At 41.9% G+C, this 25,464-nt stretch overlaps 2 protein-coding genes across 2 annotated transcripts; one reads left to right on the forward strand and one right to left on the reverse strand.

Moving 5' to 3' along the window:
• Positions 1–1,276: 1,276 nt before the first annotated feature.
• Positions 1,277–4,950, forward strand: med11 (mediator complex subunit 11). Its single transcript, XM_085760082.1, has 3 exons — positions 1,277–1,498; positions 2,666–2,796; positions 4,518–4,950. The coding sequence occupies exons 1-3, from the start codon at positions 1,429–1,431 to the stop codon at positions 4,728–4,730; spliced, it is 414 nt and encodes a 137-aa protein (XP_085616208.1). The 5' UTR covers positions 1,277–1,428; the 3' UTR covers positions 4,731–4,950.
• On the reverse strand, positions 4,861–25,292 carry arrb2b (arrestin, beta 2b). Its single transcript, XM_085760081.1, has 14 exons — positions 25,154–25,292; positions 16,554–16,584; positions 16,409–16,469; positions 14,864–14,908; positions 14,558–14,760; positions 11,502–11,629; positions 10,719–10,854; positions 10,532–10,616; positions 9,694–9,766; positions 9,460–9,597; positions 7,306–7,389; positions 6,822–6,898; positions 6,643–6,688; positions 4,861–5,797 (listed from the first exon to the last, which is right to left on the reverse strand). Exons 1-14 carry the CDS (start codon positions 25,174–25,176, stop codon positions 5,710–5,712), a joined length of 1,218 nt encoding a protein of 405 aa, XP_085616207.1. The 5' UTR covers positions 25,177–25,292; the 3' UTR covers positions 4,861–5,709.
• Positions 25,293–25,464: the final 172 nt, after the last annotated feature.

Consider the following 25,464-nt stretch of genomic DNA (forward strand, 5'->3'; position numbering starts at 1 on the left):
AGGGAGCTGTTTTTGTTGAATCTTTTCATTTTACAAGGAAAATACTACACCCAGAAATGTAAATGGAGTCTAAAGAAACCAGATTTTCATGAATTCAAACTAGAAATCCGATGTTACATGCAAATACTGCACATGAAAGACAGAAAAGTGTAGGGATTTGTATTAATAGATAATGAATGATTGGATTATTAAAATAATGAATAGAAGTAGTAAGTAGGCTAATCATGTGTGATGTGATGTTTTAGTGCTGAGTGCTGTAACTTTTTGAAAGAACACAGTGTGCAGAGATAGAGAGAGAAGAGCAGGTTTGAGCATATCTGTTGAAATAAACAACTTATTATGAGGAAAACTCATCTCAGGGTGCTGTAGAAGAAGTGGTGTGAGGGAAGCAGAACAGGATGTTGTCTCTTTTTCAGAATGACCAATGCTGATACGGAGGCAACCGTGGAGTCAGATAACACGAGGAGGATGACAGCATCATGGACCAACATGCGAGTTCAGGCAGCAAACTCAACAGAAGATATTTTAAAAAACTCTGGACTATTACAAACTTCTATATAATTGTTTGTCTGTATATTGTATGTGTCATAGATTGTATAAAGCAGGTATGTGTGTATTTTTTTTAAGGAGATGAAGAAAGAAGAGGGAAGGAGATAGGAAAGAGGAGAGGAGATAAAGGGAAGGAGAGAGGAGACAGAAAAAGAGCAAGGGGAGAGGAGAGGAGAAAAAGGAAAGGAGAGTGGATATAAAAGTAGAGAGGGGAGGGAAAGAAAAGGAGGAGAGAAATGAAGGGAGATAGATAGATAGATAGATAGATAGATAGATAGATAGATAGATAGATAGATAGATAGATAGATAGATAGATAGATAGATAGATAGATAGATAGATAGATAGATAGATACTTTATTGATCCCAAGCTGGGAAATTACAGTGCAGCAGCAGCAGCATTACACAGACACACAGTGACGATAACAACATATAGTCTAGTATAAGAATATAAAGAATAAGAATATAAAGAACAAACTATAGCTACTTAATAAAATAAAATAGAATAGATAGAAAAGGAGAGAGGAGGAGAGGGGAGGAGAAAGGAGATAGAAAAGGAGAGGAAAGGGGAGAGAAAGAAAAGGAGGTAGAAAGTGAGAGAGGAAAGGAAAAAGGAGATAGAAATGGAGAGGGGAGGGGAGAGGTGACGTCACCACTGTGCGACGGACGGACGTGTGACGTAGAACTAGCGCGCCGTTGTGTATTGATTGTTGTGAGGAGTCTGAGCAGCAGCAGTTGTTTCTTTTAGCAGGAGAAACCAAACCAAACCGAGCCGAGCCGGGCCGAACCGGGCCAGACCATAATATTCACCTCCGTGTGCTTCAGTGCGGTTCGACCTGCTGTTGTTGCCCCGGTAACGGCCCCTGTGTTCGGCCTCGGTGATGGCGAACGAGCGGCTCCGAGCGCTGGAGGAGGTGGAGAAGGAGATCGCGATGGTGCTGCAGTGTGCAGGTACACACACACACACACACACACACACACACACACACACACACACACACACACTGATAGGAGTTTATTGTGTTATTATGAAGGTACTACACACAAACTACTACACAAAGCTACACACAATAATCTGGGCTGCGGCTACAGATCACAAGTTTGATCACAATACCATATTATATCGATTATTTTCACAATTATTAGTGAATCAATGAAAGTACAAATGCCATTAATCTCAAATTACAAATAACTTAAAAAAAAGAAAAAGTATTTCTGCACTCAAACAAACATTTAAATGAAAAACTTTATCTTTACGTATTGACCTAACATGTAATAATTTCATTTCATTTTGATACATTCTTCTGGTTGCACATATTTACATAATGTAGCTACACATTGTCACCATGAATGAAAAGGAGCAGGATGAAGAAAACTTATAGCCCCTCTCTGTTGTTATAATTACATTGGCTTACTTCAACACCAATATTATACTCATCCCGTGACACACACACATCTTCACACTTTGTTAGCTATATTTTGCATTTCTGGTTACATTATTTCAAACTTTTTTTACATCAAGGATCCCTCAATCGACACAAATTAGACCACGATCGACCCCCCCCCCCATTGGACAAAATCTTGAAACAAACACCAGAAATACACAAATATTTGTTGTGAAACTGAATAACGTTACTTTTTTTTAAAGTCAATATACGTTCAAATTACTGCCAGTGGCGTGAACTTTTGGAAAAATTTCAAGAAATTTCTGCAAAAACAATGTAGGTACTTCTGGGAAAGAAATGTGGTAAACTTTTGAGAAAAAGTTGGAGACCACCTTGAACCCTCTAAAGGACACCTGGGGGTCCCTGAACCCCATTTTGAGAACCACTGATTTAGATTATATTATAATTACATTATTTAGCCTACATGATATTATAGTTTATATTTATATTTATTTATATATTTCTCTTATTTATTTTACTTACATGTCCACTAGTCTAGGAGCAGCCAGCAGACATTTCACTGCACGTTACTCTCATTCATTCATTCATTTATTTATTGAATTGTGACATTAATCAACATTTCATCCGTAGTAGTTGTGTGTGTGACAAATAAAGTAATATTTTAATCTTGTAATGACCCCCTCCCCCCACCCCTCCTCCTCACCTGTCTCAGGTAACATCGTCCTGGAGCTCTCCAAAGACAAACACAACGCCAGCTTCCTGGACCGGCAGCTGGTCCAGTTCCAGAGCTCCGTCACGCGGGTGGAGAGCGAGCTGAGCGGCCAGATCCGCTACCTGACCCAGGTCAGAGCTGCACCCTGCTCTTAGGATTATTATTATTATTATTAATATAGGGGTTTTATACTCAGCTGTGCTTGGTTTTATATTAGTGTTAAAGGAATAGTTCACCAAAATATGAAATTCACCCTCATGCTGATGAATACTCCGGAGTAGTTTTTTATTCTTCAAAGTGAATCTAGAGACCCAGGAGGCCGGTTCCTAGTCCAACGAAAACTTGATATGAGAGTCAATTAGCGCCTGACACAAAAACGTCCATAAAACTACACAAAAACCATTTAATCTTCCTCCACACTGCTCGTCCACTGCAATCCCAGTGTCCTGAAGGGACATAGTCCAGAGTTTACTGGAAACGACGAAAAATGTTTTACTCATCATCATTGATAAGCACTAACTGTATTTATAAACTACACACTAATGAGTATTCATGCATTATAAATGAAGAATTCAGTATTTATTAATGCTTAATAGTGTGTACTTATTATAATGTTACCTAATTATTTAATATTTATTGATTCCTTAAAGGGGCATTGCGTAACTTCTCCTGTTATCTATAAGTGTTCCTTTCAGCTCTGAATTAGCCGTTCATATCATTCATATCTACATGGAGCAGGTAAGCTCGGTGCCGGCTGCCATGTGGTGTCGCCATGTTTTTAGGTGGCGTCTGTGAAAAGTCACCGCGGTAACGCAGTGAGGAGAAATGGAGCGTTACACTGATGCTGCATTCACCTGCAGTCGGGCAGACGGCCGTAGCTAACAAACCAGATGTCATTTTAGTCACAGAAGTCGAGAGAAAGACGGTAAAACGTGGGTCAGGTCAACAATACGACATCGCCATGACAACATATTGTCACGTGTATTGTTTTGCCACTTGTTTACATAGAGGCTTGTTTATGCCGTTACATACAGCGGCTGTCGTCCGTCTGCCATCTGCCCAATTTCACGTGAATGCAGCATGAAAAATACGATTGAGTTGCTTGCGATATACAACCGCAACGCTAGATGGGAGTAATTCCTACACAATGTACCTTTAATGCTGCACTGACTTATTTGATCTTTTTGACATTTAGGCTAGACTTCTTTTTATTGATGCACTGTTTCTCTTTAAAGGGATAGTTCACTCAAAATTCAAATTTCACTCATTATCTACTCATGTCGACTAAGGGTTGGGAGAAGTTTCAGAGTCCTCCGTGGCTTCTCGGAGTTACGGGGGGTCCGTGCAGCAGTATTTGTCCATATAATGGTTGTGAACGGGGCTCACTTTTCTTCATCCAAAAAGACACACCATAAAACATCCAAATACCTCCATAGTGCTCGTCTGTAATGTCCCTCTTGTATTGAAGCCCCGACATGAGAAATTGTTCCGAAAAAAATTAAATAAGTCTATATTTTAAGCTTGTTTGTAGCGGAAACTCCCAGTGTCTCAGTTCACTGCTTTGCCTACTTATTTTATTTTATTTTTTTGACATTTTTTTTTTAAATTGATGCACTGTTTCTCTTTAAATAGTTTTGATTGGCTGCACAATATCTGTTTTTTTATGCACTTACATAAAGGTGACAATAAAGTGAAATCTGAATCTATTAAAACACAATTTTCTCTGTGTTTTTGAAACCAATCTGATTCCTTACATTCAGTTTTAACCCCGTGTGGTCACTCTGAGTGTCTCATAGGTCTCTCTGTCTGTGTCTCTCTGTCTCTCTGTGTCTCTCTGTGTCTCTGTGTGCAGGTAGCGACCGGTCAGCCTCACGAAGGCTCCACCTACTCGGCCAGGAAGGACTGTCAGATGGCGCTGAACCGGGCCGAGTACGCCAAGGTCAAACTGGGAGAACTGGGACGGACGTGTGAGGTGATGCTGGAGCAGCAGCAACAACAACAACAACAACAACAGCAGCAGCAGCAACAACAACAACAGCAACAACAACAACAACAGTCGACATGAGAGGAGCAGGTTGATGAACTCATCCTCCTTAAAATAATGTGTTTTTATTGTACTTACAAACTAATAGAAAAACAAAAAACATGTTTTTTTGGTAAAACCTCATTTTTCCAAGAAGAGTATGTTGAGTTTATTGTGTTTTTTTTTCTTCTTTATGCACAAAAACCAGCGTCACATCTGGAAACACAACATTTTTTGTAAAAAATAAAAATAAAATAAAGACTTTTTTTTGTTACCATAATTGTTTTTACAGTTTATTGAGAAACAGCCTGAAGCTCATGTAACATTTTTTTTTGATTGATTATAATGATCGATAATAGATGTGATATCTTCCATTTACATTTATATTATACAAATCTTATATTTCTCTTATAATAATGTGGAGAAGAAAAATAAAAAATCATGTAAAAATCCACTTCAGAAGGAAATCAACAAAAAAAAAAAGTAAAGTTAAGTCTATTTGATTGATTCTCCAACATGAACAGTATTGATCCACACTGTAAATCAGTTAACTGTATCATCGATGGACGGACGTCAGACTGGTCATTTGCACTTTTATATTAAAGTGTCTAAAGTTTCGTTTACAATAGTAGATTTAAAACAACAGTGTTGTTTAGTCCGGGTGCATTAAACACACAGTAAATTCACTTCTTATATCTGTTAGTACGAGTTAACTGGAAACAAAACGATGGTTCCTGTAGCTTCATGAAACTTTGTTCTCAGGTGATTTCATCATGAATCAACAGGAACAGGAAGCAGCAACTTCCTCTCGTATTGATTAAGAAACAGACGATCGATTACATCATCATCATCCATCTGAACACGGACTTGATCTGTTCAGACTAAAACGTACAAACTGACAGAGCTTCGTCTGTCAGACTGGAGCAGTGGTTCGGTTGTCTTCCTCCTCCTCCTCCTCTTCCTCTTCCTCCTCTTCCCCCTCCTCCTCCTCCTCCTCCTCCTCCTCCTCCTCCTCCTCCAGCTAACAGAAGGGGAGCTCCTCTTTGGGTCCTGTTAACCTGAGCCGAGCAAAGTCCTCAAACACAAAGTCGTCGCCCTGAGGAGAAGATCTGGAGAGACAGAGACGGAGAGAGAGACGGAGAGAGAGAGACATGAGGTCACTGACGTCACAGTGACGTCACAACACACAACTAAACACATGTGGAAACATAATATAATATGGGTTTGTTTCAGGTATAAGATGTTGCCATATATGTCATATATCAGGGGATATACTTATTATGACCTACTGTATATTACATAGGTTTGAGAGGGAAGGAGAGAGGAGAGGACAAAGGAATGAGGAGAGGAAAGGAGACAAGAGGAGAGGAGAGGACTAAGGAGAGAGGAGAGGAAAGGAGACAAGAGGAGAGGACTAAGGAGAGAGGAGACAAAATGAAAGAGGAGAGGAGAGGACAAAGGAGAGAGGAGAGGAAAGGAGACAAGAGGAGAGGAGAGGAGACAAAATGAAAGAGGAGAGGACAAAGGAGAGAGGAGAGAAGAGAGGAGAGGAGAGGGCAAAAGAAAGAAGATGAGAGGAAAGGAGAGGAGAAGACAAAGGAAAGAGGAGAGGAGAGGAAATGAGACAAAAGGAGAGAGGAGAAGACAAAGGAAAGAGGAAAGGAGAGAGGAGAGGACAAAAGAAAGGAGAAGAGAGGGAAGGAGAGAGGAGAGGACAAAAGAAAGGAGAAGAGAGGGAAGGAGAGGAGAAGACAAAGGAAAGAGGAGAGGAGAGGAAATGAGACAAAAGGAGAGAGGAGAAGACAAAGGAAAGGAGATGAGAGGGAAGGAGAGGAGAAGAGAGGATAAAAGCAAGAGGAGAGGAGAGAGGACTAAGGAGAGAGGAGAGACAGAAGGAAAGAGGAGAGGAAAGTAAAGGAGAGGAGAGACATACTGTATATTACGTAACACTTACTCCATGCCGAACTCTATGAGGTTTGCCTCGACAGGAGCGTTGACCACTGAGGGAACAAGACACAGTGAGTTATTATCATTACATTATTATTACATTATTGTGTACATTGCCTGTGTGTGTGTGTGTGTGTGTGTGTGTGTGTGTGTGTGTGTGTGTGTGTGTGTCTGTGTGTGTCCTACCTGTCTGGGGTTTGGAGCAGGGCTGGTCTGCAGGTTTAGGATGCATCAGGACGAACGGGAGTTCAACCGCTACATCCCTACACACACACACGTAAAATAAATAAATAGTTCGTCCTAAAACAGATTCACTCATCTCATCGTCTATATTCTGAAGGTTTTTACAGAAAGAAATTGTTGATATATCATTCACAGCCTGATTTATACAACATTTATTCCTAAAAACATGGTGAAATTTGTTGTTTTTTTTAGGGCTGGTGACAGTATTTTCTCATTTACAGAGTGATACAAAGAGATATCCAAAATCCTCCTCTGTAAAAACTTCTCACTCTAATATAAGAATTTATCCATTGTACAGGTTTCAGTTCTGGAAATATATGCAAATTAGCGCATATATCAGATATTGCCTCATTTACATATTTAAACATACAATTTGACAAAACCTGTAATAGAAAAACTATTAGTCTTAATGTGAGTGTGGACCGACCCTCCGCGAGACACCACCAGTTTGACTTTGACTCTGTAGGACACGACGATCCCCATCATCTCCTTGTTGGTTCCCTCCTTCACTCTGTAACACACACGACACACAAACAGTATCAGTACAGTAGACTGTGTCAAAGATATACTCTATTTACCAAGATACCCCATAATACATCCATGAAGATACCCCATGAGCGGCCGTTCCATGATAAAAACTGTATGCACTTCCTGTCTCTCTAAATGGGCGTGGCCAACCGTCACCCCACCTCGTCTGTGAACGTGTGTGTGGATTTATACAATTTGTAGGTAGATGAAAGTGAGATATTTATATTTTCTTATGATAACATTAAATATTTACACTACTAACAGTCATATTTAGCATGACGAAAATAATTTAAATCATTTTTTCGGGAGTTCGCGGCCGTTTGTTTGACGTTGCCTAGGAGATCTGTGCCAAATCTCGCGAGAGTGTGTCGTAGAGACAGAGACAGGTCTTGAACAAAGTGGATTTTCTCCTGAAAATTGCCATTTTTGTGTCAAAATGTTCAGAAGAGATGTGGCTTGTGAAAAATGAGTTCAAAATTTATTTCAGTGACTGTGGGGAGAAAGAATCGGCCATAATCTGTGTTCACGTTCAATTTTCCCATTGGAGTCAATACACTCAAGGCGTGGCCTTGCAGAAACCCACGTGACATGTATACGGGAAGCTGACTCGTCATGGGGGGTCTTGGTCAAGGGGGCAGTTGTCGGTCTGAGAAGTGAAGCTCACTTCCGCGTTCAAAAAACTGCAATCCCCTCGGCTTCCTCTGGGGGCTGGTGTCAGAAAGCAGCATTCTCCATAGACCCCCATGTTAAAATCATCGACTTTACATCCTCAATAAACATGTTAAAAGCCTGGTGTCAGAACGTTTTTTCGTCTCAATCGATAGTTTCTACCCCCGCACACACTCTGAGGGGGGTGAATTTTTTTTTAACTCTACCGTTTTACTGTTATTAGGTTAAAACTCTGGCCAATTAGAGCGCGGAAACGTTGAGTGACAGGTCCGTGGACAGCTAGTCTGGGGCCGTTGACTCGCTGTTTTGGTAGGAAACGGATCCAGGGCAAGAGAGACAGACCTTTCCGTCAAAATAAAAGCACCGAGCTAATAAAATGCGGTAAAACTCTTTAATTTAAGGAATATAATTTACAAGAACGTCCCCGAGCCATTAAGTTAACATTTTGCTTTTATTGTATTACAAGTTAATGTTTATTTTATGTTAAAGCAGATATCAGTGGCAAGGCCGTTTCGGCTAATGCTGTGTTCAAGGCAGGCTTTTGAAACCGTAAGTTACAGCTTCAAGTCACAACTACGACTTGGTAGCGTTCCAGGTAACCCGTAGCTCGTGTTTTTACCGTCCTGTTGTCTGTGAAAGTTCCCTATAACGGCCACTCGTAACTTCCGACCCGTGAACTCGTACCAGATCGAACTGGTATGACTTCACAGGAAGGAAAAACACAAAGTACGAGTTTCCTTGAACGCACCATGAGTTAGCAGCCCCCGCCCTTGTCAGGCATCAATTGGTCCTCGTGCTACGTCACCACATTCACGCGCATCCCTTGGCTGCACACACAGCCCTTCATGCCGTTCTCTCCCCTCATTGGATAACACTTGTATCCCACAAGGAAAATTTTCTCTTGGGGTTACAGCAGAGCAGAGTGACGGAGAGACTCGTGTTTAGGCTGAAATACTTCATGTAAGTGATTGCTGACGGAAAATAGGACTATTTAGGACTTATATTAACAAAAACATTCCACTGATATCTGCTTTAAGTTTTATGTTGGTGAATACTTTTATTTTGGTGAATTTGGTGATTTCGGTATCCGCTACAGACAGGAACCAGAATGCAGACTAATTGGGAGGTAACTGACACCAGGCTCTTCGCTTGTCTGAAGAGCCTGGTGATGCGAGGCTAGTGGACAGCTGCTTCGAGGCCAGTGGGCGGGTTCTCGGCCGGTAAATCCAACATGGAACTGTTCAGGCCGCCATATTTGAGTCACAAAAACGACTCCCCAAAACCTATGGGTGACGTCACGGATGCTACGTCCATTCTTTTTACAGTCTATGATCTTGGTTTATAAACCATCTTTGACTGTGTGTAAGTGTGTGTGTGTATGTACATGGTGCTGGAGGCCAGGTTGGTGTCTTCGTGCTTCAGCTTCCCGTCCAGCGCCAGGCCTCTCTTCTCCCTGTTGGCGCCCAGGACGGGGGTCAGCGTGTAGACCTGGCAGGAGGTGGAGCTGGGCGCCACCTGGTCACTGAGGGAGGAGACGGAGACGGACAGACAGGGGTGTGTGTTATTGTTGTGTGTGTGTTTATCTTTAACATCTGTGTAACATCTGTACCGTACTCACTCGGCTTCCAGCTGAGCCACTGGACACTTGTACTGAGCCGTGGAGAAGAGACAGATGTCGGCGTACTGACGGACTGGGAGGAGGACGAGCAGAGTTATAGTTCAGTTAGTGCAGTGCATCATGGGAAAATAGTAAGAAACTATGAATGTTACAAAGCCAACATTAGCCAGAGGTTATGATACCTCCTTTAAAGGGATAGTTCAACATTATGGGCAAATTGGCCCATTGCCATAATCCCTATAGTCATAGCAGTAGGTTCATTACCTTTATTTGTTGGTGCAAGCTGTTTTTAGAACGGCGGAGCAGAGCCGCGAGCTGCTCAGAGCTACACTACGGAGGCTCATGGGATTTCTTGGTTTCCCTCATCAAACACACAATCCAACAACTCCAAAACGCTCTGGTGGACAAGTTGTGACCTGCACATTCACCACGCTATGAGATAATAACACAACGTTACCAGACAGAGTTGTTTTAGAGGGAAATACAGAGACTGCTTGATGAAAAACTGTCCCTGAAGGCAACGCACATCAGCTGTTTTGCATGAATTTCCCTCTAAAACAACTCTGTCTGGTAACGTTCTGTTATTGTTGTGGAGTTGTTGGATTGTGTATTTGATGAGTTTGATGAGGGAAACTAAGAAATCCCATGAGCCTCCGTAGCGTAGCTCTGAGCAGCTCACGGCTCTGCTCCACTGTTCTAAAAATAGCTTGCACCGACAATTAAAGGTTTACGAACCTACTGCTATGACTATAGGGATTATGGCAATGTGCCAATCTGCCAAAATGTTGAACTATCCCTTTAAATCTGTATTCGTGTTGACAGACTTCTCTGTCGTTACCTGAGATCTTGACCTTCTTCACGGTCTTGGTGGAGTTGTTGGTGACGTGGACGTTGACGCTGATGGGCTCTCCGTGGTAGTAGAGCTGGAGACGGACGGACACTCATCAGTTTGTGTCCGTCTAATCAAACAGCAGTCCATTGTGTGTGTGTGTTTGTGTGTTTGTGTGTGTGTGTTTGTGTGTTACCTCCTTATCCAGCGAGGCCTCTAGGTGCAGAGATTTGTCCGACATCAGGAAGCTGCGGCTCGTCTCCACCATCGGCTGAGGACCCGGCGTCTCCGGGGCGAACTGGACCTTTCGTATCGCCAGGTGGACGGAGTTCCTGCACATATAGAAACTTCACGTGAAGCAACGGAGTGGATTTCTTCTCCAGTGGGATCATTTCGTGGGGGGGTGGGGGGGGGTTTGTCTTTCTAATACTAGAAGGGATAGTTCACCCGAAATTGAAATTTCACGACTAAGGGCTGGGAGAAGTTTCAGAGTCCTCCGTGGCTTCTCTGAGTTACAGGGGGTCTCGGCGTAGCAGTGCATGTCCATATGACAGTTGCGAATGGATACCAACTGTCTTTGTAACGAAAAGACACACCAAAAAACATCTGTCTTGTATTGAAGCCCCGAAATGCGAAATTGTCCCGAAAAAAATGGTTCGTCAAATTTGGATGAACCAGGGAAGAGGAGCTTCGAGAAGCTTCCGCTACAAAACAAGCTTGAAATATAGACTTATTTAATTTTTTTCGGGACAATTTCGCATTTCGGGGCCTCAATAAAAGACGGACATTACATACGAGCAGCATGGAGGTATTTGGATGTTTTTTGGTGTGTCTTTTTGTTACGAAGACAGTTGGTATCCATTTGCAACCGTTATAGTTAGTCGTGAAATTTCAATTTTGGGTGAACTATCCCTTCTAGTATTAGAAAGACAAACCCCCCCTCTGACTCTGAAACTGGGGGGGTTTGTCTTTCTCTGACCTTTGGTGGATCTTCTCCTCGGCGCTCTTCGCACAGAAGACTTTGAGCTCGAAGTCGACGCCACAGGCCTTCCCCGTGTCCTCGGGGCCCGGCTGGAGCGTCACCGAGCAGGGCAGGTTCTGAGGGATCTGACACATGCAGACACAGGAAGTGAAAGTCATACAGTACTCTTCTGGTGTGTGGTGTTGAATGTTAAAGGAGAATTCCGGTCATTTTTGACCCCTAAATCGTTGTCCTGATGGTCACCCAGTGTTGGGGGGAGCAAAAAACACGACTAAAATTGATGCAGGCAAACCGGAGTTCAGTGGTGGACAGTAACGGAGTAAATTTACTGTAGAGAGTACTGTACTTAAGTACATATCCAGAGGATTTGTACTTTACTTGAGTATTAGATTTCTTTGGTACTTATTACTCTTACTTGAGTACATTTCCAAGGCAAATATTTTTACTTTTACTCGAGGTAATTTCTAGGAAGGCTGAAAAGTACTCGTTACTTTCAGGTGTTATGGCCCTCGGCCATGTTGTGTTGCTGCTGTGTGTCTCTCTGTTTCATCTCCCCTCCATAGGTTCTCTGTCTGTGTCCCGCCTACCTCGTCAGGGGGATCAACTCCACCTGCAGCTGGGTCTATAAAGAGGAGGCCTTTCCAAGATGGTGGCCTCTTCCTCCCTCCTGGATGGCTGGTGCCACCCAGGCACCTCAGCGTTGTTTTGTTTGATTGTGTTCTGTTAGCCTTTTGTTACTTTATGATTACTGATTACTGATCTACCCTTAACCTTGTGTTTCTTTAATAAATTTATGGTTAATTGACCTGGCCGCTGTGTGGTCCTCCCTCCTTTGTTATGCTCTTGAACGAGCTGGGCATAACAAGTGGGGGCTCGTCCAATTTTGAACTTGGGAGTGTCAGGGCATGGCACTTGTGTGGCGGTGAAGTTGGGAGGATCACAGTGGCTTGGTTTTGTGAGTGTAGTGTAATGCTGTGGTGTTTTTTTCTGGTGACCTGTATTCAAGGAGAATGGTGGCTAAGTTAACTCTGTGTGGCTGCGGGGAGCGGGTGATTGGCGCAGTTGTGTCCCTCAGTAGGCTGTAGTGGCAGTTTCCTCACAAGGAGGGGTTGCTTTGTTTGTTTTTTTGCAGGGCTGTTTTTTGTTTTTGTGTGGTCTCGGGAGCACCCCGAAGTATTGGCTGGGACAAGTTGTCTCCCCAATACAGACGGTTTAAAGGTGCATAAATACCCGCCGCCAGTACGCACATGAAGACTAGGGCGCAGTTAGTCAGCTTAGTCTGCTCTCTCTCTCTCTTTTTTTTTTTTTTTTTTTTTTTTTAAATCCTATTGAACACAAGCTGTGTTTGTCAAAGAAGGAAACCCTGACCCCTAAAAGCAGCACATCAGTGCAGCTGGTTTCAAAGAGTTCATTCTCAGAAACAAGAGTTAAAAGCTCCTTAAATTAATTTAGAAAAAAATATAGCAATTCATTGATGTGAAAAATAAGAAATTTACTCTATTTAAAAGCATGTAGGCTACTATTGGATACTTAAGTACCTTTAAAAGCAAGTACTTTTTTACTCTTACTCAAGTAACATGTCGACTGAGCTACTTTTACTTGTAACGGAGTAAATTTTGACCAGTAGTATTTTGTACTCTTACTCAAGTACTGGGGTCGAGTACTCTGTCCATCTCTGCTGGAGTTACACCAAGCCCTTTGTCCTGATCTGTTTCTCCACAGTTGGATCCCAGAGGTCTACGGGTCGAGTTCGAGGATCATTAAAATGCGCAGGAAGCCGTTGTTTGGAGACACAGTGAAGAGTCTGAAGACTTTTGTGATCGTTTCAAAAACAGGTTTCCACGTTGTCATTGTTATGGATTATTGAGAGTAGATTCACGGGGGAAGAAAATTGAAGTTTTAAAGTGCACAAGTGACTGAAAGACAAACAGAAGCCGCCTGATCTTATCCTCTATCCTTCTCCTTCCTGTTCTGTGCTCTTGACTTCAACCAACAGTTTAACTTTTCGCACTGAACCATGAAGCAGGTGTTTGCAGAACGAACTTCATCTGGTGTCAACAATAAGGACGGAGCCAACAGCTCAATTAAACCTATCAAGGCTTATGTTTCCCTGCAGAAGAGAAACGGGCCATGTGAGGTGAAGTGCCTGTATCTGGGTCACGGTCAGAGATGGACAGAGTACTACACCCCAGTACTTGAGTAAGAGTACAAATACTACTGGTCAAAATTTACTCCGTTACAAGTAAAAGTAGCTCAGTCGACATGTTACTCGAGTAAGAGTAAAAAAGTACTTGCTTTTAAAGGTACTTAAGTATCCAAAAGTACATACTTTTAAATTTACTTTAAGTAAGAGTAAGAGTAAATTTCTTATTTTTCACATCAATGAATTACTATATTTTTTTCTAAATTAATTTAAGGACCTTTTAACTCTTGTTTCTGAGAATTAACTCTTTGAATCCACCTGCACTGATGTGCTGCTTTTAGGGGTTAGGGTTTCCTTCTTTGACAAACACAGCTTGTGTCCAATAGGATTTTTTTTTTTTAAAAAGAAAGAAAAAAAGAGCAGACCTGAAAGTAACGAGTACTTTTCAGCCTTCCTAGAAATTAACTGGAGTAAAAGTAAAAATATTTGTCTTGGAAATGTATTCAAGTAAGAGTAATAAGTACCAAGAAATCTAATACTCAAGTAAAGTACAAATCCTCTGGATATGCACTTAAAGCAGAAGTAAGCGATCCGGTGGTTTTGGCTAACTTCCTGTCAGCAGATGGAGTTAGCAGTGGACCACGCCTTTATGCCGTTCTCTCTCCTCATTGGATAAAGGTTGTAGGATACAAGGAAAGTTTTCTCTTCGGCTCAGAGCAGAGCAGAGTGACTGACAGACCCGTGTTTCAGACCAAACACTCTATGTAAGTGATTGCTGTCAGAAGATATAACTATTTAAGACTTATATTAACACAAATATTCCGCTTACTTCTGCTTTAAGTACAGTACTCAAGTGAATTTACTCCGTTTCTGTCCACCACTGGTCATGGTTGATGTCTGGTTGTCTTACGGTGAAGGTGAAGGGGTGGGCGTGCTGACCCAGCTTCTTCAGCAGCCTCTCCTGCAGCCGGCTCAGAGGCTTCGGCACGTCCTCCCTCTGCTGCGGAGGGAAGACCTGCAGCGAGCTGACGTACAGGTCCTTCCTGAAGGACAGGCCCAGCACGTCCAGGTCCTCCCGGCCGTAGCAGAACGCACAGGTCAGAGTAACAAACACTGAGGAAGAGGAGGAGGACGGACACAACGAGTAAAGGGACAGTCAGTGAATCACTCTGATGCTTTGAGTCTGTATGAAGGCTGGTAACTTTTTTCTTTTTACCTTTACGATCCTTCAGATACTCGGGATCGACGAGGAGGACGCCATCTAGACACAAACACACAGAGAGGTTGAAGATTCAGTCAGATTGGATCATACACTGCCCGTCCAAAAGAAAAAGTCACCATTTAAAGGGATAGTTCACCCAAAATTGAAATTTTTTTTTGCAAATGGATACCAACTGTCTTCGTAACAAAAAGACACACCAAAAAACATCCAAATACCTCCATGCTGCTCGTATGTAATGTCCCACTTGTATTGAAGCCCCGAAATGAGAAATTGTTCCGAAAAAAATTTAATAAGTCTATATTTCAAGTTTGTTTGTAGCGGAAGCTCCTCTTCCCAGTTTGTCCAAATTTGAGGAACCGGGAAGAGGAGCTTCGAGAAGCTTCCGCTACAAAACAAGCTTGAAATATAGACTTATTTAATTTTTTTCAGGACAATTTCGCATTTCGGGGCCTCAATAAAAGACGGACATTACATACGAGCAGCATGGAGGTATTTGGATGTTTTTTGGTGTGTCTTTTTGTTACGAAGACAGTTGGTATCCATTTGCAACCGTCATATTGACATGCACTGCTACGTCGAGACCCCCTGTAACTCAGAGAAGCCACAGAGGACTCTGAAACTTCTCCCAGGCCTTAGTCCACATGAGGGTGAGTAGATAATGAGTGCAATTTGAATTTTGGGTGAACTATCCCTATAATTGGATTTAACGAAGCTAATAGGTCAGAGCCTCCCACTAGATAATTACTGCATGGATGATTATGTTTCAGCTGGCAACAACTTTTTGATTTGATTTGATATACTTTATTTATCCCCGAGGGGAAATTTGTTCATGACGGCACAGCAGCCTTAAAGAGAAGAAAAAGCAGGACAAATTATACAAAGAATAAAATACACAATTCATAAAAATACTTTAAAAAGAAGAAGAAGAAATAGAGGAATATGCTACTGTGCTCTTACTTATTTAACCCTAACTGATGCTGTCTCATTTCTTAAACAAGAAGAAGGAAGACACATCCTGTGGTCGTGGAAAAGATGTTAATCTGCTTCAGAAGGGTCAAATTATTGGCATCAAGCAAATAAAACATCTAAGGAGATTGCTGAGACTAAAACTGGGTTAAGAACTGTCCAACGCATTATTAAAAACTGGAAGGAGAATGGGGAACCATCATTTTCAAGAAAGAAACGTGGTCCAGACCTGAACCCCACTGAGAATCTTTGAAAAATTACAGTAATGCAACTCTGGACGGAAATAAATGTTGTGACATTGCAGAAGCTTATCGAAACGATGCCACGAGCGAATGCGTTTCGTAATCCAAGCTAAAGGCCTTCCAATGTAATACAGTATTAGAGTGTGAGACAGGTTTTTTTTTTTGGGACAGGCAGCGTATAACAGCAGTAGTTTACACAAAGGACTCGATGCACAGTCTGGACTTTCTCCTCCCAACAACAAGCAGACGAGCTTCATTGTGAACATTACTGATTCTTCAACCCCGTTCTGCAGAAACAGTGAAACGAAGCGTTACCGTTGTGTGTACTCACCTACAGGATCGACATGGTCTAAGTGATCAACGAAGTCTCTCTTCCCCAGGTAAACTGTGAGCTGGAGGAAGAAAGAGAAAGTGAGAAACTGTGGCAGAGAAGTAGATCAACAAGAGGAGAGACGTATTTAATCGTTCACTCTTACCTTAGTGTTGGGGCTGGACTTCTTAAACACTCTGCAGAGAGGAGAGAGGAGAGAGTTTGAGCTCTTTATACAGTAAATGTCGAATTTGAATCAAAAAAGTGATCCAATAAGAGTTTGTCGGGCAAAGATCAAAGGTCAGATGTCAGTATGACTTCACAAAATACACTTTAGGTCCTAACTTTCTCAGTTAATACACCATTTAAGACCAGTGTTGGAGAAAAGTTAGTAAACATCAATGTTGAAATCAAGTCTTGAGTCGCCAGTGAAGAGTCACATCAGGCAAACATAACAAAAAACGCTTGAGTCCTCGTCTCCAGTGTCCAAGGTTAAAGGGATAGTTCAACATTTTGGCAAATTGGCCCATTGCCATAATCCCTGTAGTCATAGCAGTAGGTTCGTTACCTTTATTTGTCGATGCAAGCTGTTTTTAGAACGGCGGAGCGGAGCTGCGAGCTGCTCAGAGCTACGCTACGGAGGCTAATGGGATTTCTTGGTTTCCCCTCATCAAACTCATCAAATACACAACCCAACAACTCCAAAACGCTCTGGTGGACAAGTTGTGACCTGCACATTCACCACGCTATGAGATAATAACACAACGTTACCAGACAGAGTTGTTTTAGAGGTAAATACAGAGACTGATTGATGAAAAACTGTCCCTGAAGGCAACGTGCATCAGCGGTTTTGCATGAATTTCCCTCTAAAACAACTCTGTCTGGTAACGTTGTGTTATTATCTCATAGCGTGGTGAATGTGCAGGTCACAACTTGTCCACCAGAGCGTTTTGGAGTCGTTGGATTGTGTATTTGATGAGTGTGATGAGGGAAACCAAGAAATCCCATGAGCCTCCGTAGCGTAGCTCTGAGCAGCTCACGGCTCTGCTCCACCGTTCTGAAAACAGCTTGCACCGACAATTAAAGGTAACGAACCTACAGCTATGACTACAGGGATTATGTCAATGGGCCAATTTGCCAAAAATGTTGAACTATCCCTTTAAAGCTCAAACGTGAGTCTGAGTCCAGGTCCTACAAGTTCTGGACTTCGAGGACTTCAACACTGATTACACAATGTAAACACAAATGTCTAAATAGTTAAAATCAGACATTTTCTCTATTATATCCAAAATGCCAAAAAGTCAACGATATGTTTTATTAGATCCTTCACGGTCTTCATGATGTATTTCTCTGGAGACAGACTAGACAACCAACAAATGAATCTGCAACAATGTGAATAATCAATCAATCAACTGAGTTACTGTTCAAGACAAAAACTGCTGAGTTGTAGTGTCAGAAGAAACACAAATGACCCACAAGCTGCGAAGAGGAAACAGGAAGTCGTTTCTATTTTCTGACATTTAACTCACTAAAGGAGAAAGGATTAGCTGATGGATTGACAGCTCTTGATATAAACTATGGAAAATCTGTTGTGTGTGAGAGGATTGACAACACTTTATAGTGTGTGTGGGAACCGAGGAGCTCATTACAGCCCCAACACACACCAACAGTGCTGTGTAATCAAGTCATATTTCCTGTCTTACACACACACACGCACACACACACACACACACACATGCAGCAGCAGCAGCAGCAGCAGCAGTGACCGGGCTATAAACAGTGAGCAGCTGGAGAGCAGCAGCAGCAGTGGTGGCGGCTGACAGCTCAGTGTAACACAGGAAGTTCATTGTAAACTAAATTTGTACCGAAGTCACAGAGTCACAGAACTGATCCAGAACGGGGCCGTGTTTCCTTTTCCGTGGACCCAGAACCAGAACCACTGCAGTCGGTCTGGGAACAATAAATACCGAGGAGGAACAATTAGAGTTAGACGTCCACATGGGAGACTCGTACTCCTTATCTGTTGTTTTTATTATAGTTTATTTTGGGGGGGACATTGCTTACACACACTCATTATTACATAATCTGGTTCGTTGTGTCCAAACTCAGCAGCCGAGCCAAATACGACAGAACGGAGCTGAGATGTCGAAATGACACAAAACTACAAACACAAACAGCTGGAAAACGAATAAACTGAAGAGGCTCCGCACAACTGAACCAGACCACTACGAAGTCTGATGTATTACTGCAGTATTAAGCAGTCGTTACTATGTTACTACACCAGTAATCAGTTATTACTACATTATTACACCAGTACTCAGTTGTTACTGCAGTATTACCCCAGTACTAGACAGTCATTACTCTGTTATTACACCAGTACTCAAGTCATTACTACATTATTACACCAGTACCCAGTCGTTACTGCATTATTACCCCAATACTGGACAGTCATTACAGCGTAATTACACCAGTACTCAGTTACTACTACATACTGAGCAGTCATTACTATGTTATTACACCAGTACTCGGTTGTTACTGCATTATTACACCAGTACTCAGTTACATACTGAGCAGTTATTACACCAGTACTCAGTTATTACTACATTATTACACCAGTATTAAGTTGTTATTGCATTATTACCTCAGTACTTAGCAGTAATTACTTCATTATTACACCCGTATTCAGTTGTTACTGCATTATTACCCCAGTACTTAGCAGTCATTACTATGTTATTACACCAGTACTCAGTTGTTACTACATTATTACACCAGTACTCAGTCATTACTATGTTATCACACCAGTACTTAGTTGTTACTGCATTATTACCCCAATACTGGACAGTCATTACTACATTATTACACCAGTACTCAGTTGTTACTGCATTATTACCCCAGTACTTAGCAGTCATTACTACATTATTACACCAGTACTCAGTTACTACTACATACTGAGCAGTCATTACTATGTTATTACACCAGTACTCGGTTGTTACTGCATTATTACACCAGTACTCAGTTACATACTGAGCAGTTATTACACCAGTACTCAGTTATTACTACATTATTACACCAGTATTAAGTTGTTATTGCATTATTACCTCAGTACTTAGCAGTAATTACTTCATTATTACACCAGTATTCAGTTACTGCTACATACTGAGCAGTCATTACTATGTTATTTCACCAGTACTCAGTTATTACTACATTATTACACCAGTACCCAGTTGTTACTGCATTGTTACCTCAGTACTTAACAGTAGCTACAACGTAATTACACCAGTACTCAGTCATTACTTCATTATTACACCAGTATTCAGTTGTTACTGCAGTATTACCCCAGTACTGAGCAGTCATTACTATGTTATTACACCAGTAGTCATTGTTTATTACTACATTATTACACCAGGAGTCAGTTTTTACTACATTATTACTGCTGTGATGAGCGGCCATTACTATGTTATTACACCAGTACTCAGTTATGACTACATTATTACCCCAGTAGTCAGTGTTTATAATTACAACACTTCCTCAGTACTCAGTGATCAATTGTTACTACATTATTACAGCAGTATTTAGTGCTTATTACTACATCATTCCCTCACTACCCAGTTGTCATTACTAAGCTATTACCTTAAGGGGCAGTTACTACATTATTACCTCTGTATTCTACTCATTACTGCATTATTACCTTAGTACTCGGTGGTTGTTACTACATTATTACATCTGTGTCATTACAATATTATCCCGTATGTACTCATCTGCCAATTAGTACATTATTACCTCAGTACACAGTGGTTATTACTACATTATTATTATCAGTACTCAGCGGTAATGACTGTATTATGACCTAAATACTTATAGTTGTCATTACTACTCTATTACTACAGGAGTCGTTTGCTGTTACTACATAATTACAACAGTATTTAGTGGTCGTTACTACATTATTATTATCAGTACTAGTAGTCAGTGTGTAAAATAAGACAATTTCTCCTTAAGAGAAAAGTTTCCAATCCTTCCATGAATAAAATTATCCTAACAGATCACCGTAGCAACCTGTACCCGCCACAATAAAAGTCTTAAAGGGATAGTTCAACATTTTGGCAAATTGGCCCATTGCCATAATCGCTATAGTCATAGCAGTAGGTTCATTACCTTTAATTGTCGGTGTAAGCTATTTTCAGTACGGCGGAGCGCAGCAGCTGGCTGCTCAGAGCTACGCTATGGAGGCTAAGGGAATTTCTTGGTTTCCCTCATTAAACTCATCAAATTCAACATCCCAAAACTCCACAGCGCTTTTGTAGACAAGTTGTGAGCTGCACAACCACCACGCTATGAGATAATGACGGAACGATACGAAACGGAGCCGTTTTCGAGGTAAATACAGGGTAAATACGGAGACTGCTTGCTGAAAAACTGTCCCTGAACGCAACGCGCATCAGCGGTTTTGTATGAATTTACCTCGAAAACGGCTCCGTTTCGTATCGTTCCGTCATTATCTCATAGCGTGGTGGTTGTGCAGGTCACAACTTGTCTACAAAAGCGCTGTGGAGTTTTGGGATTTTGTATTTGATGAGTTTAATGAGGGAAACCAAGAAATTTCGTTAGCCTCTGTAGCGTAGCTCTGAGCAGCCTGCTGCTGCGCTCCGCCGTACTGAAAATAGCTTACACCTACAATTAAAGGTAACGAACCTACTGCTATGGCTATAGCGATTATGGCAATGGGCCAATTTGCCAAAATGTTGAACTATCCCTTTAAACACAGTTAGACAGTTTTCCCTGTTCATAACAACAACGCACCACTACATTAACTATCCAGACAGTTCGGCTGCTCCTAAGTTTATGTCTCACTGTGATCTACTGAGTGTTAATGATCCATAAATGACAAACTGTGTATGATTTAGTCTTACGGGGATGAAAGTAAACGCGGCTCCTTGAACGACACAACAGAGGAAAAAAGTCGGTCAAAGGCAACAACAGAAGAGAAAAAGAACAGAGCATCTGTACAATCTAAACAGGAAGTGGGTGCAGTGTATTCCAGGAAATGTGGCCAAGCGTGTGCCAGCAATGTGTACGTCAGGAATGATTGTGCGACCGACCAAGTGTTGGGATTAATCAGCCGAGCGTCTATGACTACAGCAAGGAACACAACAAACAAACACACACACACAACGTCTCTATCGTTTAACACGGCCGCCGATCATGATCAGTACAGATGTTGCGGCCTTGATGTAGCAGCTCTATTCAGGCCAGGTCAGCTTCACTACACAACAACTTTATGCTCACCGCTGCACTTTTAGAGAACATTAGCATGATGTGCCCGAGCAGGAATGTGCTGCCTTTAACATCCTGCAGGAAAGAAAAACAGGAGCAAAGAAGAAAATGCACTTCCTGGTCATGGACGGAGAGGACGGAGAGGACATGGGAACCCCGTCCTGTCCTCCTCTTAGTCCGAGGGCACAAAGACATTATGGAGAAGCAACGCGCATATAACTCACTGTAGAGTTGATACAAGAGATAAAGTTGAACTCATTTTCAGTTCTTGAAGGTGTTTCAGCTCTGATTTAAAAGGTGAACTTCAGTTCTATAGGAAACTGAAGTGGGAGTCCCAGGTATCGAACCTTCGTTGGGGTCAACAGTCAACAGTCAGACTATAGTGACATTATAATGTGTAATTTATGACATATTTGGCCCTATATATCAAAGTAGGTGTGCTATGGATATATGAAGGTCTAATTTTATAACATTTATGACCCATTATAAAACCTGCAAATGTACATGTGTGCAAAATATCTACACAATGAGTTTGTACATATTGAAATCATATCTATCAATACTATATTTTTAATTTTTGATATGCAAATCTATTGAAAAAAACATGCTTATACACGTTTTTCTTCTCAACATTAAACATACGTATGTCTATTTTTTATAGTAACATTTAAAATGTCAACATATGTAAATTGACTTTGGCGTGGATACTGTTTATATGTACATGCCATGTATATTTACAATATAAGCACATGTACATGTAGAAACTGTATAAGAGATGTTTTATTGTTGAAATCTATATGAAACATACTGTATAGATAAATGTTAATAATAAACTCAGTGTATGTGTTTTATATACTGTATACGTCCTTTTAGACATTTATGAAAAAGATGCATACATGTTACATGTATAAAATATTATACACATATGTAAAGGTATATTACACTTGCATATTTATATATTTTATGTGTCACTATATTAAATTGTTCCAACATCTAATAGGTTTAGACTGAATGTATATAGTATATCATGTATGTATGGATGTGTCTCAGTGTTTGACTGTTGAGCTGCAGAGGAAATAAAACAAGTTAGTGGGTGAAATGAATTCATGACTCGAGGCTGTGACTGTGAATTATGAATATTTCAGACGGATGAAAACATCCTGCAGGTTCGATTCCCTGTCACCGCACAGCGAGACGTGATGCAGTATTTAAACAGCAGCAGGTAAAAACCGGTGCCACCACTGCTTCCACGTGACCACTTCACATTTATTATAAACCAGACTGGAGGATTGTTGAGTCTGTTGGATGTTTCTGCGTTTGGCAGCAGCACCTGGTGGAGCTGAAGGAACTCACACCTCCACCTCCACCCCCCCCCCCCCCCAAGAAAAAGAAAAGAAAAAAGAAAAAAACCCTCTTCTCCAGAGGTTTTTTCAGATCTGAGACTCACGAGATCAAACAAAAACACAGACATGATCCCTGTCTCTGTGTGGAAACTCTACAAACACCACAATGATCCAAGGCAGAAGCGAACTAAGCACCTGCTTGGGGCCCCGTGACTATTGGGGCCCCCCAAAAGGCAAGTAACTTTTTTAAATTGTAGTGCGTAATTACAAAAAACTTTAATTATTGTTGCATTTCAAATTATTGTTGCACTTTTCTGTTGCAGTATATTTAAAACCAAAACATTTTAAAAAGCAGATGATGTGTTTACAGTAAATGCATTGTCTGTTGGTTTATTTTGTTACTTTAAATCAACCTATAGGTGACATTCAGTATCCCAGTACTATATCAATTTGAAGATTAAAGGGATAGTTCAACATTTTGGCAAATTGGCCCATTGCCATAATCCCTATAGTCATAGCAGTAGGTTTGTTACCTTTAATTGTCGGTGCAAGCTGTTTTTAGAGCGGCGGAGCAGAGCTGCGAGCTGCTCAGAGCTACGCTACGGAGGCTCATGGGATTTCTTGGTTTCACTCATCAAACTCATCAAATACACAATCCAACAACTCCACAACGCTCTGGTGGACAAGTTGTGACCTGCACATTCACCACGCTATGAGATAATAACACAACGTTACCAGACAGAGTTGTTTTAGAGGGAAATGCAGAGACTGCTTGATGAAAAACTGCACCAGACGGGAATGTGCATCAGCGGTTTTGCATGAATTTCCCTCTAAAACAACTCTGTCTGGTAACATTCTGTTATTATCTCATAGCGTGGTGAATGTGCAGGTCACAACTTGTCCACCAGAGCGTTGTGGAGTTGTTGGATTGTGTATTTGATGAGTTTGATGAGGGAAACCAAGAAATCCCATAATGAGCCTCCGTAGCGTAGCTCTGAGCAGCTCACGGCTCTGCTCCACCGTTCTAAAAACAGCTTCCACCGACAATTAAAGGTAACGAACCTACTGCTATGACTGTAGTGATTATGGCAATGGGCCAATTTACCAAAATGTTGAACTATCGCTTTAAATGTAAATCAACGGCAGGCAGCACTTTTAGCTGAATTTGATGCTATTTCAGAATAAAAAAAACATAGATGGGTAAAAACCTGCCAGGATATGATGATTCATATATGACAGAGTAAAAAATGAAATAGTAATAGAGGGGGCACCAAAAATAAAGATTTAGCTCAGGGCCCCATGGAGGCTTGGGCCGGCCCTGCTGGGTGGAAACAGCTGCTCTGCTGCTCTCACGGCCGGGCACATCTGGATGTGTAGTTCAAGTGCAAACAGAATCGGACACGGAGCTGTCAGTCAATCAACCAGTCACCTACAGGTAAATACATTTAAACCCACCCTGGTGTGTGTGTGTGTGTGTGTGTGTGTGTGTGTGTGTGTGTGTGTGTGTGTGTGTGTGTGTGTGTGTGTGTGTTTGCGCACATATGAGCAGCAGCAGCAGTCAGAGTGTTTGTTGCCTGAGGCTCGAGGCGACATCCTTCCTGCTGGTGCCCAACACCCCAACACACACACACACACACACACACACACACACACACACACACACACACACACACACACACACACACAACACCTCCCGTTTCCTCAAATGAGGAAGTTGCGCCAGAGTTTCCAAAAAAAAACACACACACAAAAAAAAAAACACACACACACACACACACACACACACACGTAAAGCGACTTTTCAGTTTCAGACGGTTCGTTTATAAACATCTGGATATAAAACACCTGTCAGTGTGTTGGCTCCTCCCTGAGCTGCAACACTTCATCTACAACAACAACAACAGCTCCACTTTAAACCAAACACAGTTTAAAGGTTTAGTTTCTACAGAGCAGCGGACCAGACCAGGTCCAGACCACTACAGGTCCGGGTCTAGACTGTAGACGGCTTCACTCCGGGACCTGGTCTAGTTTAATAAACAGGGTCTCGGTTGTTGTTTTTCTATTAGAGGGTCTTTCTTGAGCCGTGCGGAGTTAACGGACCCTCCATCCTCCTCTGACTGCACATCAAACAGCTGGATGCGTGGTCTCCTACCTGGTCCCGGTTTTGTCCCCCATAATAATAGTCCTCTCTCTGTCTCTGCCGTGGACCGGGTCTCTGCTGCACTCTGTGGGGTCCGTGGGTCCGGATCGACTGGTCGTGGTCTTGGTCGTGGTCCTTGGTCGTGGTGTAGGGCAGAGAGAGGTGCGCGGTCTGGTCTCTGCTGCTCTCGGCTCTGTGGGATCAGATCGATCCGCCTGTTTCTGCTGCTGAAGCCCCGCCCACTTCCTGTGATTGACACCGCCGCTGTCACATTCACATCCACGCGCTGCACAGCACACCTGCATGAGCTCCACATCTGCTGG

This window comes from Trachurus japonicus, chromosome 18 (assembly GCF_045865225.1).
Source record: "Trachurus japonicus isolate A0001 chromosome 18, Traja_1.0".
NCBI classification, from domain to species: Eukaryota; Metazoa; Chordata; class Actinopteri; order Carangiformes; family Carangidae; genus Trachurus; species Trachurus japonicus.

Coding starts and splice junctions, on each gene's coding strand:
- arrb2b (XM_085760081.1), bottom strand. CDS start 25,176: ATGGGGGACAAAACCGGGACCAG. Junction 14,909..16,408: donor AGACCATGTCGATCCTGTAG/GTGAGTACACAC, acceptor GTTTGTGTCTAG/ATGGCGTCCTCCTCGTCGAT. Junction 6,689..6,821: donor CTGCTCCAAACCCCAGACAG/GTAGGACACACA, acceptor TTGTTCCCTCAG/TGGTCAACGCTCCTGTCGAG.
- med11 (XM_085760082.1), top strand. CDS start 1,429: ATGGCGAACGAGCGGCTCCGAGCGCTGGAGGAGGTGGAGAAGGAGATC. Junction 1,499..2,665: donor GATGGTGCTGCAGTGTGCAG/GTACACACACAC, acceptor CACCTGTCTCAG/GTAACATCGTCCTGGAGCTC. Junction 2,797..4,517: donor AGATCCGCTACCTGACCCAG/GTCAGAGCTGCA, acceptor CTCTGTGTGCAG/GTAGCGACCGGTCAGCCTCA.